Raw genomic sequence first — 16,414 nt, forward strand, 5'->3', positions numbered from 1 at the left:
AGATGTGCTTACTGGGGAGGAGGGTGTCTGGCCACAGTGTTAAACACATCTTTTGGTTACATTCCTCACTCATATCTGGTTGTGGTGTGGTGGGAAAGTGCTTAAAACACCTCGAATCTTGAACAGTGGCGCTGCTAGGATGGATGCAGCGTAGTAAGGATTGAACTGAAGGCCTCACATTTTCAGGGCAGGGTCTACAGCCAATGAGACATTTCCTGTCCAGCCATACATGATTACATTTTTGTTATTACTTAGCAGAGGGAAAATTACTAGAATGCTAAAATACTTGTTTCAGAAATTTTAATATGTGGTACCAAGTTCCAAACTTTCACTTTTTATTTGCTGTAACTAGCAATTTAAGGATTTCGTGATTTTTTTTTTTTCAGTTTTCACAACAGAAAATCTTTTGGTAATACTATGATTTCTCATTCAATGTTCAGTTTTTTATTAGTAAAATAGAGGTATTTTCTTGTATTGCCATGTGTGTTCCTTTGCAAATCATATATTTTCCTATGTGGTTAGCCTTTTTCCTGTTGAATTGAAGAAAATATAAAGGACAATAACTTCATTTGTGTATCAAATGTTTTTTCTCAGTTATGCCACTATTTTGTTGTTGTTGTTGTTTTTGGGTCACACCCAGCAGCACTCAGGGGTTACTCCTGGCTCTATGCTCAGAAATCACCCCTGGTAGGCTCAGGAGACCATATGATGCCGGCACTCGAACCAACGTCCTTCTGCATGCAAAGCAAACGCCTTACCACTGTGCTATCTCTCCGGCCCCTTATGTCACTATTTTTAGTGGTTTATTCTAAGTGGTTATTTTGTATAAGACTTTAAAGTTTTTTTTTTTGGTGTCTCTAAATTATAACCTATACCTGCTTTAAGTATTCTCATCATTTTTTACACTGATACTGTAGTCAATCTGAAAAGATTTTGATTAATTATTTTTTAGATTTATTAGTGACAGCACAATTAGGTAAATGATTTTTCCATTGATGAAAAAGTTCTTTTCATTCAGCATACTTATATAAACTTATGTCAGTTTCTGTTTTATTTATCCTGCCTTATCAGATCTTTGTTGTTGTCGTCGTATGTTTGTTTTCTTATATATTGCTTTTATCACTTTTATTTTTAAAAACACTCATTCATTCATTCATTCATTCATTTAGGTGTTTGGGCCACATTTATGGCACTCAGGGGTCACTCCTGGCTCTGCTCTCAGAAACCACTACTAGCAGGCTCTGGTGACCATGTGAGATGCCGGGAATCAAACTCGGGTCTGTACCGGGTTGACCACATGCAAGGCAAACACCCTACCCCTGTGCTATCCCTCCGGCCCTCTTTTGTCACTTTCTAATACAATTAATACTTAGCTGTGTGTTTCTCTCTTCGGTATTTCTCTTTAAGTAGTATCTTGGTTTGGTCTTATTTGCCTTTTTTGGTGTAGTGTGCCTTGTGTGCTTACCTTTCAGAAAATTTCATTATAATTTTGGTGATAGATTAATTTTGGAAAGAGCTCAACCATTAAAATAAAAATTCTTATCTAGGGACATCTTTCTATGGTGTGTATATATGGGTACATACTTATATACATACATACTTACTTTATTTGCTTGTCTTTTATTCTCACAAAGTTTAGCTCCTTAAAAAATGAGCTCCAGGGGCCGGGTAGGTGGCGCTGGAGGTAAGGTGTCTGCCTTGCAAGCGCTAGCCAAGGAAGGACCGCGGTTCGATCCCCCCGGCGTCCCATATGATCCCCCCAAGCCAGGGGCGATTTCTGAGCACATAGCCAGGAGTAACCCCTGAGCGTCAAACGGGTGTGGCCCAAAAACCAAAAAAAAAAAAAAAAATGAGCTCTGCATATTCCTTGATTCTTTTCTCTATTAGAAAATGCATCTCCGGGGCCGGAGAGATAGCATGGAGGTAAGGTGTTTGCCTTGCATGCAGAAGGTTGGTGGTTCAAATCCCAGCATCCCATGTGGTCCCCTGAGCCTGCCAGGAGCGATTTCTGAGCATAGAGCCAGGAGTGACCCCTGAGCACTGCCGGGTGTGACCCAGGGGAAAAAAAACAAAAACAAACAAAACAGAAAATGCATGTCCTTATCATTTGGATAAGCAAACAGACTTTGCCTTTAGTCTGCCATAGCTTGATGAATGAGTTCTTGACTATTTTGCCTTTGGGAAATTATTGTACTTTTTTTTTTTTGGGGGGGGGGCACACCCAGTGACGTTCAGGGGTTACTCCTTGCTATGCGCTCGGAAATCACTCCTGGCTTGGCGATCATATGGGATGCCAGAGGATCAAACCGATGGTCCATCCTAGGATAACTCGAGCAATGCAGATGCCTTGCTGCTTGCGCCACCACTCCGGCCCTTATTTAACTTCTTATCTCTTGGCTTCCTCATTTGAATGGTGAAGCAATACTAATAGTTATTGTTTGATCTAGGATTACTACAGAGAGTTTATGAAAAGCAGAACCATAAATTATGTGTGGTAACTAGTATTTTGTATTCTTGGGATTTTGGGGGTCACATCCAGTGGTGCTTAGGACTTATTTCTGGCTCTGTGATCAGGGATCACTCCTAGTGGGACTCGGGCATCACACATGGTGATGGGGATGAATCCAGGTCAGTTGTGTGCAAGGCAATCTCCTTACTGATTTAACTATCTCCTCAGCCTGGTAACCAGTACTTTGTGAGGTCAGTAATTATGAGTACTTCTTATTTATGGATATTAATATATTTTAAAGTACTTCTGTTTATTTTCCATTTTTTCAGAGGTTAAGTATTTTTTATGGTGAACTATATGTATGTATAATGAATTACTTTTGTGTATCATTTGGAGATTTTTTTTTGTTTTTGTTTTTGGGCCACACCCGGTAACGCTCAGGGGTTACTCCTGGCTATGTGCTCAGAAGTTGCTCCTGGCTTGGGGGACCATATGGGACACCGGGGGATCGAACTGCGGTCCGTCCAAGGCTAGCGCAGGCAAGGCAGGCACCTTAACTTTAGCGCCACCGCCCGGCCCCGAGATTTTTAATTGTGTACTTCCATATTTTTATATATGTATGATACATCTTATATAAATACCTTATAACCTTTATGTACTCTTTTTCTATTTCATTCTATTTTCTTTCAGAGTGACCATTAATTTGAATTTTGTATTATTAATTTACTACTCAGTACTTTTTCCTTTTCTTCATTGTTACGTAGTCGTTAGCAATTTCTCAACCGCTGTTACTTAAGTTTGCTTTTATTATTTCTATCCTCTTGAATATTCGATGATGTTAGTATCCTTTAAAACTTTCCATTTAGTTAAGTGTTAAATGTGACTTGATGTGACTTTTAGTTTATCTTTCTGATTACTAATGAGATTGAATTAAAGATTCTTTTTGAATTTTTGGGCCATCCCTGGCTGTGCTCAGGGTCTATTTCTGGTTCTGCTCAGGAATCCATTCTGGTGGAGTTTTGGGACAGAATGTGGTGCTGGAGGTCAAACTTGGGTGACTCAATGCAACACAAGTGCCCTACCTAATGTACTATCTCTTTGACTCCGTGAACGTCTTATAGAAATGGTTCCTTTAGGTGCTCTGTTCTTTTTAGTGTCTGCTCATATTTTGTCTTGGTTTTCTCTTGGGTTGTCTTTTTCTTATTGATTACCGAATCTGTATTTTCCCTAAGAAGTTTATGATACTGTTTCTTTATTGATAATATTGATTAGATACTTTCTCCCAGTTTGTGACCTCATTATGTTTTCCTAAAGGTAATCATGTGTTCTTAAATATAGTGCAATTGCAGGTGGGTTTTTTTTTTTTTTTTGGTAATTATCTTTTTTTAAGAAATTATTTCCTGGTGCTGGTGAGGTGGCGCTAGAGGTAAGGTGTCTGTCTTGTAAGCATTAGCCAAGGAAGGACTGCGGTTTGATCCCCCGGCATCCCATATGGTCCCCCCCAAGCCAGGGGCAATTTCTGAACTCTTAGCCAGGAGTAACCCCTTAGCATCAAATAGGTGTGGCCTGAAAAAACAAAAACAAAAAAAAAGAAATTATTTCCCATGGAAACGACAAGGATTTTTATCCTATTTAGTTCTTTTAAAGTTTTCTTTTTCCTTTGTTTTGACATTTTACATGTGCTCTATCACTTGAGCCACATTCCTGCCCTCTCTGAAACTATTTTAATTTCTGAATTAGGGTTTTAGGACTTAAAAAATGAATAACTGATTTATTCAGTAATTGTAAATGGACTATTTTCCTTGGTGATATGTAGTGCTTGTCTGAGTGGGCATACTACTGGTATGTGCTGTTGTATTGTTTTTAATCTACAACTATTTTTATGCTGTTACATGTACTCCTAATACTGTACATTTATAACATAACTTCTCATATATATTTATTTTTGAGCCATACCCGGTGACTCAGTGGTTACTCCTGGCTATGCGCTCAGAAATTATTGCTCCTGGCTTGGGGGACCATATAGGACCTTGGGGATTGAACCCAGCTTCATCCTGGGTCAACTGCATGCAAAGCAAATGTGCTACTACTGCGCTATCGCTCCAGCCCCCATAACTTCTCGTATCTTATGTGGCAAACCTCTTGCCTTGTCTTTTTAGTGGTCCTCAAACTATGGCCCACGGGCCACATATTGTATTTGTATCTGTTTTGTTTCTTCATTGCAAAATAAGATATATGCAGTGTGCATAAGAATTCGTTCATAAGTTTTGTTTTTACTATAGTCAGACCCTCCAGTGGTCTGAGGGACAGTGAACTGGCCCCCTGTTTAAAAAGTTTGAGGACCCCTGTTAGTATTGTTGCTCTTTAACATAAGCTTTAGAGTTTGCCAGACTGCAAGAAGTCTGTAAAAACTTAGCCTTTTGTGGTGAATTACATTGAATATTTAGATTCACTTGCTGAGAATTAATATTTTTACAACATTTTATCTTCTTTAACATCTTCTAATAAGATTTATAATTTCTCCATAAAATGCTTGCATAACTTTTATTAAGTTTGCCAATGCATTCAATATTTTTATGCTATTGTAAATTTTTATGCTATTTTTTGTTATCTCCTTTCAATGGTGGATCAGTTTTAAGGTTCCAAGAACCTTACTAGACTTCCTTTTAAATGATGAAATTGTACAGGTTACTTTATTTTGTTTTGCTTTTGGACCACATCCAGTGATGTTGAGGGGTTACTCCTGACTGCTCTCAGGAATGACTTTTGGTGGTACTTGGGGGGGGGGGGAACCATATAGGATGCTGGGGATTGAACCCAGGTCAATTGCATGGCAAGTCTAGCACCCTACCCATTGTAGGGCTTCAGCCCTTAGGTTAATTTTTGCTTTTCAAGAAATGATAGCAGTGTCATATTTTTTCTCTAATCTTATGCTTCTTTTTTTTTTTAATCATTTATTTTGGCAACTCTCTCTAGAGCTCAGGACTTATTTCTGGTTCAGTGCTTATGAGGGCAGTCCTGCAAGTGCTTGGGGGTATCAGGGAACTGTGGAGTTAGGGATCCAACGTGGGCCAACTCTAGCCTGTTGACCTCTTTCCCCACCAGTTTGTTTTCTTTTCTTTCTTTTTTTTTTTTTTAACTTACTCTTTGCCATGAAAACTAGCACATAGTTGAATTGAAATAATATTGGTATATATACTTGTTTTTCCTAGTTTTTATTAAAGAGAGTATTCAAGTTTTACCATCACATAAGATATTTGTCTTTGACTTCTTTCTCTTTTTTTCCCTATGCTGCTGCTTCTTTTCTGAATTAACGGGAAGATAAGTACTTTTTATTTCTAGAGCTTATCTTTCTGATTTTTAGATTATAGCTACCAATTTGCTGCATGAATGAATGAGTTTTGTAGGACTTCCTTGAGCCTACTAATAGTTCTCATTGGCTCTTGTGCAGCAGCTCAAAATGCTTATTAAAATCAATCTTGGAGAAAGAATCAGTCATTAATTTTCGTATTGTATGTCTAATGTTTCAGGATAGAAAATGAACATATAAATTTTAGGATTCGCATATAAATATTCTGAAGATGGACTGTATTTTCTCTTTCTTGTCGCAATAGTGATAGCAAGATTGTAAACTGAGATCCTTAGATCCTGTATGCAGGTAAATTTTAAACCAAACAGTTTTTCAAGATTTATTCTGTGTAGGGGTATTTTATCTTTCCATACTTTTTTGGATATCATGGTACTAAGAATTAGCTTTGTAGATTTAGTATTGCCATGGTGCTGTGAAGTTTCTGATTTAAGCTTGAGCAGTTTATAATTCTAATAAACATTAGGTGAAACCTCTTTTATTAATTCAGATTAGACCCCTTCTGTTTTTTGGCCTTTCCCTGTACCTGGCTTTTTCTTTTTAACAGATGGGGAAATTAAGGCATAAAGATAGAGATTTTGGTGTATTGCTTACTGCAGTAGCCTCTTTGCTTCTGTGAGAATTGTAAACCATTATATTTTCCAGGTATCTGCTGAAATCTTCATAGCCAAAAATCTTCAAGTTTGACTAACAAAGAAACTTCTTACATTTCTGTTTTATATGTTTAGCTACATTTAGGACATCTGTCGCTGATCAAAAGTTCTATATATGAATTTGTAGAGGAGAAATACACATTGCTAAAGGATTTTTTAGAAAAGAGATGGTTCATTTTTTCTTTTGTTTGTTCATCTCTTCTGGTCTTTTGATATTTTCTTCCTTCTCATTGAATATTAGTTTTAGGTTATTGTTGCTTAGCTGGGAGGTGGTTTTGCCTCCCCCATTCCCAGGAGACCACTGGCTATATTTGAAGACTTTGTGTTTTCACAGTCAGATAATGCATACTGGCCTCTAGTGGACGAAAGGTCACAGATGCTAATTATCATATCTGTCATGCACAGGATGGCCCCCCACACACTGAAGAATGTGCTACCCCACAGTATTGACTTATGCATGTGTTTAAACTAGATGAGAATGTGATATTGAACTGGAAAGAGAAGACCTATGTCTGAAAGTCAGCGTCTTAGTCTTAGACTGGTCTTTAGTGACTGGTATGGGTCTGGCCTTCAAATCTTAGCTTGTCTCTTTTGCCTATCATAACAGCATTCTGGTATGTGTTAGAAAGAAAAAAATATGATCACGCATTGATGATGCTGAGTAAATTTTATTTTTTTTCTCTTGGACCACCTCAACTTCAGATTCCAATGGCTCACGTCCTTTGTTCACACTTCTCTGATCTTGGCCAACTCTACATGGTTTGACTTTTAACCTTTTTCTTTTTCTTTGCTTTTGGGGTCATACCTGGGGGTGCTCAGAGGTTACTTCCTGGCTCTGTGCTCAGCAATCGCTCCTTGCAGTCTTGGGGGACTATATGAGATGCCAGGTGTCGAACGTAGGCCCATCCTGGTCGGCTGCATGTGAGGCAAACGCCCTAGCGCTGTGCTATCACTCTGGCCCCCTGACTTTTAATTTTTTAATCTCTAAAGTGGAGGTAGTAGTATTTATATATTAGATTTTGGGGACTATTTATTGAGAAAAGGCTAATAGCACATGCCCTTCTGATTAGAATATAAGAACTACTTTTTTATTTACTAAAATAGTTATTTGTTGAAATAGTTCTTTTTATTTGTCATTGATAATATACTTACAGATTATAATCATTTAGACTTGCTGTATCAGAAGCGATGTATAAAACTAGGCAAGATTGTCTTCTAATTGGTGAATGGTAAACAAGGTTATCTGAATGGAATGTTACTTGGCCACAGCACCAGTCATGCTACATTTGGATGAACTTTGAAAATGTTCTAAGTGAAAGAAGCTAGTCATGAAGGAGCAAGTATAAACATTTATTTATAAATGAGCTCAGATGACTGATTTTAATTACATCAGACATCTACAATAAGAAAGTTTATAGAAACAGAAAGTAGATGAATGACTGCTTAGGAGTGGGAGTGAAAGGTGTGAGTATATGGGAAAGGTCAGGAGGTAATAGTTAAAGCAGGAGTCTCAAACTCAATTTACCTGGGGGCCGCAAGAGGCAAAGTCGGGATGATCCTTGAGTGCAAAGCCTTGAACATTGAGGGCTGTGATCCAGACAACTAAAACAAAACAAAACAAAAAAAGATTCCTCTAGGGCAGGGCCACAAAATGTTGTATGGAGGGCCTCGAGTTTGAGACCCCTGAAAGGGATGGGTTTTGTTTTTTAGGAGGGTGATTTGGGGAGGGCATATGCAGCGGGGTGGGTTTTGTTTTTTAGGAGGGTGATTTGGGGAGGGCATATGCAGCGATGCTATGGGTTTATTCCTGGCTCTGCACCAAGAAATTACTCCCGGCAGTGCTCTGTGGGATCATGTGGGATGCCAAGGATGAAATTTGGGTTGGCTGCGTGCAAGGCAAATGCCCTACCTGCTTTACTCTGGCTCTGGTTCTTGAGGCTCTAATGTATTATAAAATTTATTGTGATGTTGCCTAATTTTAATACACTGACTTGTGTGGTCTACATAGTTTGGTTCTGAGCACATAGCAGTGATAGATCGATAAAACTGATGTAAAGAAACAGTCTAGCTGAGGGTTTTTGCTCTTTTCCATGGTTGAATATTTTGTTTTATAGCTTAGACATGACCTTAATCTCCATCTCCTGATTTCTTTGGAATCTGACTTAGAGTATATCAATAGGAAAACTATAGTATATTTAGTATGCTGGCTATTCTTCAACATTAATTCATGATGGTGATGGCCATCTAAATATTTAAGATTTTGTGAGATAATAGTTCTCATTCTGGCTTATATACCCCATACGGGTCAACAACAAACAACAAACAGGCACGCACATGTTATACTTTTAAACATGGATATTTGTACGCTGATTTGGCTATCAGATTTGAAACTGAATTTTAATGTTTTATTTTTATAAATGGGCAGCAAGTTAGAAAGCTAAATTTTATTACTGGGTCTTAGTTAACTGTAGTAAGTGTTCTAGAGTTAGAACAACCCTTAGGCAAAAAACGATAGTTATGAGACCATTAATTACAAAATTTCACTAGAATTCAAACAGCTATAATGATAAATATTGAAGCGGGTGCCATGCAATACATTTTCCTACACACTTTTATCGAAATTTGGTCTCATAGTCTCCCATAGTTTTGGAATTTTTTTTCCCCACATATATGCAAACTTTCTCATGTCCTTGAACCCACAATGTGCATTCCTCTCTTGTCTAATAGTTCTTAGTACTAATTAACAGTATTTTACTTTTATAGCTTATGTCTTGTAAGATAACACACAAATCTAAATGTCTAAATGGTTCCCAGCTCTTTCAAATCTGTTGTCAGCCCAGTTAAGTTTCATTAACTTAAAATACAAATAAAAATAGCTTGTCTTGGACAATTATTATATTGCACGATCCCCATCGCATCAGTCATCTTACTTAGTTGGACTGTGCCCTTGGTGGGATGAAGAAGTGTAAAGTTTGATTACTATCTATATTTTAATTTATCTGTTTACTTTTACTCTTTTAAAGCAGAAGTCAAATCATCTCGTTGCCATAGAGGTTGTATGACACATAGAATAGATGCAGCATGTAGTGTTCTGTAGTTATAATCAAGTTTATCTTCTCTCATGGGATTGGATGTAGGCAGGTTGAAAATGATTAGTGATTATAAAATGATATAAGTGATCAATTCTATAAGAAGAGAATATAATTCTTTTTATTTTTTGCCATTTATCGATTACCTGATGCCATAGTTTTGAAGAAAAAACATGAATAATAATAATAATAATAATAATAAAAGTCATCGGTGTTAAAATAATAACATTTGCTCTCTTTTTCTCCTTTTTTTCCCCCAGTGATCCTGGTGGAGGGATTGAAATGTCTGAGTTCATTCGAGAGGCCACACCCCCAGTTGGTTGCAGTTCCAGAAATTCTTACGCTGGTTTAGATCCCAGCAATCAGGTGGGCTCATGTTTTCTCTAGTCTCTTGCCTCCTTCACATGATGGATTCATCTATTCTTTTTTGGGAGATGGGGGCCCACAATGGACAGTGCTCAGAGGTTACAATCCTTGGTAACTGAGCCTGCTAGTAGTGATCCCTGCGGGGAGAGCCAGGAATAAGCTCTGAGCACTGTTCATTGTGACGCCAAAATAAAGAAACAAACAGAAAGAAGAAATTTGGTTCCAAAAAGGAATCCTCATTCAACGCTATTGGGAATATTGACTGGTCCAGCCGTTTTGGAAAACAATATGGATATTTATCAGAAAACTAGTCATTGAAATTCCATATCTTCCAGCAGTTCCATTCCATTCCCAAGGACTCCAGAACACAATGTAGAAAAGACATTTACACTTCTATGTTCGTTGCAGCACCGTTCACAATAGACAAAAATCTGGAAATAACTCGTGTGCTCAAGAATAGATGACTGGATAAGGTACATATACACAGTGAAATACTACTTGGTCATAAGAAAAGATGAAGTATGCAACTTGCTGCTACATGGATGGATCTGAAGGATATTATGCTAAGTGAAATGAGTCAGATGGAGGGGAATAGAGAAAATGATCCCATACATATGCAGGATATAAAAAACTTAAAGGAATGCCCAAAGACAGTAGAAATGAAGACTAGAAGAACTGGTTATTAGTAGGAAGCCCGCCACTGGAGCTTGAGGGATAAGTCTCGGAAGGGACCTCTGTGACAGTGAAAGAGGGAAGTGATAAAGGGATGGGACTGGGTGCTGAAAGGAGGTCAAGGAATAACCTACCTGTAACCATTGTAAACCACTGTTCCTGAAAGAAAAAAAATAAAAGATGGAACTAAAAAAAGAAAAAGAAAATAGTGCCTACCTGCTGTACATAGAGGCAACTCCAGGGCAGGAAAGAAAAGGGACATTGGTTCAGAGAGATAGACAGTGGTGATGGGATTGGCGTTGGAATGTTGTATGCCTGAAATTCAGTCATGAGTAACTTTGCCATTCACAGTGCTTCAGTCCAAAATAAATAGATTAATTAATTTAAAAACTTTTTTTTTTTGGTTTTTGGGCCACACCCGGCGGTGCTCAGGGGTTACTCCAGGTTGTCTGTTCAGAAATAGCTCCTGGCAGGCACGAGGGACCATATGGGACACCGGGATTTGAACCAACCACCTTAGGTCCTGGATCGGCTGCTTGTAAGGCAAATGCCACTGTGCTATCTCTCCGGGCCCTAATTTAAAAAATTTAGTTTATAGTTTGCATGCTCTCATTTATCTTCACATCTATATTGGAGAAGTGTTTGTGTTTTTTCCTGGCTTAAATATGGGAAAAATTACTTTCTCAAAACCTCAGTGTTTAAGATGTTAGTGGTAAAACCTGAAGAATGAAATGAATTTTCTTTTGCTAGTTTTCCAATGTTTTTATGCCATGTGACTTTTCCTATGAATTTAAAATAGTAACTCTGAAAATAGTATTTCAAAAGTTGGCCAAAGTCTTCTATTGTATTCTCATCCTAACCTCGGCTGGTTCTTTTCTGCTCTATTTTCTTTTATCCTAAACATCACCCACGCTAATCTAAGTCCCAGTTATTTGAGTTTGCCTTCTCAGCCAGACTTACTAAAATTCTCTTAACGTAAGATTTGGGAATCTTAGAGATTGTTCTTTAGTTGAATTTTAGATAGCTGTGGATTTTAGTGGTCATTATATAAACCCTTTCTCTACGTAGAAGTAAATAGCTGACTTCTATCACCTTCTATATTTCTCCTTCAGTCTCTCTGGTATTATATTGTGCTGTTTGTGGGATGAAGTTATCTTTTCCACTTCTTCCAAATTTCTTTTCTTTTCTTTTTCTTTTTTTCTTTTTGGTTTTTCGGGCCACACCTGTTTGATGCTCAGGGATTACTCCTGGCTAGGCGCTCAGAAATTGCCTCTGGCTTGGGGGGACCATATGGGATGCCAGGGGGAATCAAACCGCAGTCCTTCCTTGGCTTCCTTGGCAGACACCTTACCTATAGCGCCACCTCGCCGGCCCCTCTTTTCTTTTTCTTTTTTCTTTTCTTTTCTTTTCTTTTCTTTTCTTTTCTTTTCTTTTCTTTTCTTTTCTTTTCTTTTCTTTTCTTTTCTTTTCCTTTTTCTTTTTCTTTTTCTTTTTTTTTTTGGTTTTTGGGTCACACCCGTTTGATGCCCAGGGGTTACTCCTGGCTATGAGCTCAGAAATTGCCCCTGGCTTGGGGGGACCATATGGGACGCCGGGGGATCGAACCGTGGTCCGTCCTACGCTAGCGCTTGCAAGGCAGACACCTTACCTCTAGCGCCACCTTCCCGGCCCCTCTTTTTCTTTTCCTTTTTCTTTTTCTTTTCTTTTCTTTTTTTTTTTTTTTTTTTGGTTTTTGGGTCATACCCAGCAGCACTCAGAGGCTACTCCTGGCTCTATGCTCAGAAGTCACTCCTGACAGTCTCAGGGAACTATATGGGATTCCAGGATTCAAACCACCAACCTTCTGCATTAAAGGCAACTGCCTTACCTCCATGCTATCTCTCCGGCCCCCTCACTTCCAAATTTCTGTGCCAGAAATTTATCTCTATTTTCTGGCTCAGTCTATGTCTTATTTTAATCATTCCCTATTCCACAATATTTTTCAAGGACCTGTGGTGTTTGTTGCCTCTTTTCTTTAAAGATGGAGCACACACTTTTGGCTTTTTATGTAGCACTTTTATTTTAGTTAATGATAATGTTTGGAAAGTTTATAAGCCTCTACATAGTAAATTTTCCTTTTGTCTCCATTGTCTAATATATGCTTTGTGCATTTATTAGCTGTTAATGATGCTAACATGTTAATTACTGTTAACATGTTAATCAACATGTTAATCATGTTAATGATTTTTTAAAACTATTCCTTGATAGATTGATTGTTTTGATTAGTTTTGGGCCACACCCGGCGGTTTTCAGGAGCTACTCCTGGCTCTGCACTCAGAAATCGCCCCTGGCAGGCTCTGGGACCTTATGGGATACCTGGAACCGAATCCTCATTTGCCTTGCCACCGTGCTATCACTCCGGCCTTGTCTGCATGTTTTTGGTTCTTTATTAACTGTAGCTGCTTTCTTTCTAACAAATGTTGGATTGTCCAATTACCCTGGGGACTAAGCCTACATCTTCTCAATATTGGAAAACCATACCTCTCTCCCCTTTTTTGTGGTAGAACAAGTGAAAGGACACATCAGTGGCCAGTTTGGAAATTCTTCCTGAGCATCATGCCTAGTAGAACTGGCTCTGCTTGTTTGAGGGAAGGAATCCTGTCCAGAATGTAGTTGTAAGCATCTTTTCTCAGGGTGATTAATTTGATTTTCCTTAAAAATGTCAACTTGTCAGTAAACATGGGCCAATATTGGAGGCTATTCTATTGGTGGGCTTTAGTATTTTTGTTTTATAATTTTTTTTTTTTTTTTTTTTTTGGTTTTTGGGTCACACACACTACGCTCAGAAATCGCTCCTGGCAGGTTCCGGGGACCATATGGGATGCCGGGATTTGAACCACCGTCCTTCTGTATGCAAGGCAAATGCCCTACCTCCATGCTATCTCTCTGGCCCCTTGTTTTATAATTTTTAAATAAAGGAAATAGTTGACTTTACTGTTACTCAGTAGGGAAGCTCAAGTGAAATAGAGTCAGACTTTTATATATTGTTAGAGGTAGTATTAGTCTAAGCAGTCATTTAAGATTTTTAATTAGGGAGGGGTCGCACACGTGTAGATGCTCAGAAGTTTCTCCTGATATTCTCAGGGACCACGTGTGATGTTAGGGATCAAACCCAAGACTCACGAAGCACTATGCCTTTTAATGTGTACACACTAATGAAGTAAAAAGCGTGTTGAATAATTTATTTAATATTTTTTCCTTTAAAATGCATTTGTTAAAAATAAATAGGTGCTGGGGTGTAGCTTAGTGCTAAAATACTTTCCTTGCCTATGTTTGTGAGGCCCAGCATTCGAGCCCCACCACTGGACGAGAAATAAAAAGCAAATTATGAAAAGCAACAAGAAAAAAATTACTCATTCATAATAAAATTAAACTTATTTAAATAGAGTGGTATTATATTGTGCATGCGGTTTGGAATTTGATTTTCTTTACTGAATGTGTCATGAATGCTAAGACCATTAGTGTTTTTCTACAGTGACATTTGGGGGGGGAATTCATTGCATTCTTATATGTGTGTGTCTGTGTCTGTGCGTACTGTAATTTGCGTTCTCAATCCTCCGTTGTTTCACAAGTAAATAGTCGTGACTTTCATTTCGGGAGAAGAAAGTTAAATAGTATAAAATGCATGCAGTCTAAAATATGACCATTCATTGTGTCCATTCAGAATGCTTATGTGAGCAAATCACAGGACTGAACTCATTAAGTAAGTTGAAGAAATGGGAGTTTGTCACCTACATCTGGAGGTGGCTTTGTGGCATTTGTGCTGCAGCTCAGTGATGTCCGGCTGTGGGTTGACATTTCCATAGTTCTTTTGAAATTTTTTCTCTCTCTCAGGGTTACAGGATGAACACAGAAGCTTTAATCATGAACCTATTGAAAAGTAAGGAATGTGGGGGTGGAGAATTTGTCTTTGGTCATCTTTTCAGACATGAAAGGTCTTTTCCCTGAAGCCTCCAGCAGATTCTCTCTTATCATTATTGGCCAGAGCTAGACCAGAAACTGGGCCCACTTCCCATAGGTCAAAAGATGAAAGCCCAGCCCCAGAATAAAGAGGGATACCTGATGAGGAAAGAAAAAGGGTACAACTTGAACTTGGGAGCAAACAATTGTCAGACCCGTATTGAAAATTTTTTTTAAACATTATTTTAAATTCCTAGAAGGGTGTTATTTTTGCTTGTTTAAAAAATATGTCTATTTAGGGCTGGTGAGATAGTACAGCAGTAGGGCATTTGCCTTGCATGAGGCCAAGCTAGGATAGACCTGGGTTCGATTCTCGGCATCCCACATGGTCCCCCGAGCCTGCCAGGAGCAATTTCTGAGTGCAGAGCCAGAAGTAACCCCTGAGTGCCAGCAGGTGTGGTCCCAAAACAAAGCAAAAGGAAAAAAAATGTCTATTTGAAGTCTTGTGTTTATTATTCTAGTTAAAATATAACAAATGTTAGATTTATAACCTGTCTAGCTAGAAGCTAAACATTAAATATTTTGTTTTGTTTTTGGACCATATCTTGAAGTGTTTGTGGGTTACTTCCGATTTAGTGTACGGGAGCTATTCTCAGCCCTTTGTTCAGAGGTCGATGTTATGCTGGGGATCCCAGAGCTCCTGTACGCACGTGCTCCAGCTCTTTGGGCTATCTCCTTAGTACTAAAAGTGAAGCTTGGCTTGTAGTAAAATTTTTTTGAGGGAGAGAGGGAAGTGGAGAGATTGCTTAGTGGGCTGGGCGTGTAAGGAATTCCCTAGCACTTCATAATTCCCTCAGCCCTGCCTGGAGTGATTCCAGTGCATCGAGCTGGCAGTGACCCCAGAGCACTGCCTGGTGTCCACTCCTTCTCTCCCGCTAACTGCAAAGCTGTTTACAGTTAGTAGAATGCATATCTTAGGGCAGGGGTGGCGAACAAGTTCGACACAGAGAGCCAAAATTTTAAACTGTGAGAGTCAGAGAGCCACACTATGCAGTGACCTGCCAAAACAGACAAACACCACTCACACAAAAGCATCTCATTTGAACAATAATATACTAAACACATATTGCATTTTGCCATTTTGAGTGAGGATAAAAATCCTGTTCGCTACTCCTGTCTTAGGGGGAAATTACAAAGCTAAGTTTAAAATTGGCTACATCAGGAATTTATTAGTAATTTTAAACCTGTATATGTATGCTCATTTCTTCTTTTTTCACTGCCATTAACTTTTACATAGAATAAGATAAATTTTATCTTTTCTTTTACTTGGGTTTGATCCACACTTGAAGGTGCTCAGAACCAACTTTGGTTCTGTGCATGGGGATCATCCCACACTGATTGTGCTTACAGGACTATGTGGTACTGGAGATTGAATAGGACCTCCTGCGTAGAAAGCATATGTTCAGTCTATTGAGCTGTCTCTCCAGCCCAATATAAGCAACTTAAATATAAACATTTCAGTGTATTTGAATACACACACACACCTGTGCATATGTGCTACACATTTATTTAATAGCCAGACAAATCAGTAGTCCTTTGTGTTTTTCAGAGTTGATACTAAGCTTTACTGTGATTTGTATATTCCTATTATATATAGTAATTCTTGAATTCCTATTTATATTGAATGATGTGAAGTATAAAGTATATGAATAGTCTCAATTTTATTCTCAGATACTAACATAGCGTGTTTTCTTCTTGAATCCCTTGAAAACAGGCGTACAGGTCTTTACATTTGTTGATTAGTCAGTTTCATATTGGCTTTATCTAAGTTTTCATAAAAGTTATAGTATTATTTAATATTTTTAGCAGTACAATAAAT

General features: G+C 38.3%; 1 protein-coding gene across 1 annotated transcript in view; it reads left to right on the forward strand.

Annotated features, from left to right (window-relative positions):
- PCNX1 (pecanex 1) overlaps window positions 1–16,414 on the forward strand; it is a 171,527-nt gene that overhangs the window by 46,021 nt on the left and 109,092 nt on the right. Inside the window, exon 3 of the mRNA XM_049770285.1 lies at window positions 9,819–9,924. Coding sequence (XP_049626242.1) covers window positions 9,819–9,924 — 106 coding nt within the window. The remainder of the gene's footprint in view (window positions 1–9,818; window positions 9,925–16,414) is intronic.

This window comes from Suncus etruscus, chromosome 3, assembly GCF_024139225.1.
Source record: "Suncus etruscus isolate mSunEtr1 chromosome 3, mSunEtr1.pri.cur, whole genome shotgun sequence".
NCBI classification, from domain to species: Eukaryota; Metazoa; Chordata; class Mammalia; order Eulipotyphla; family Soricidae; genus Suncus; species Suncus etruscus.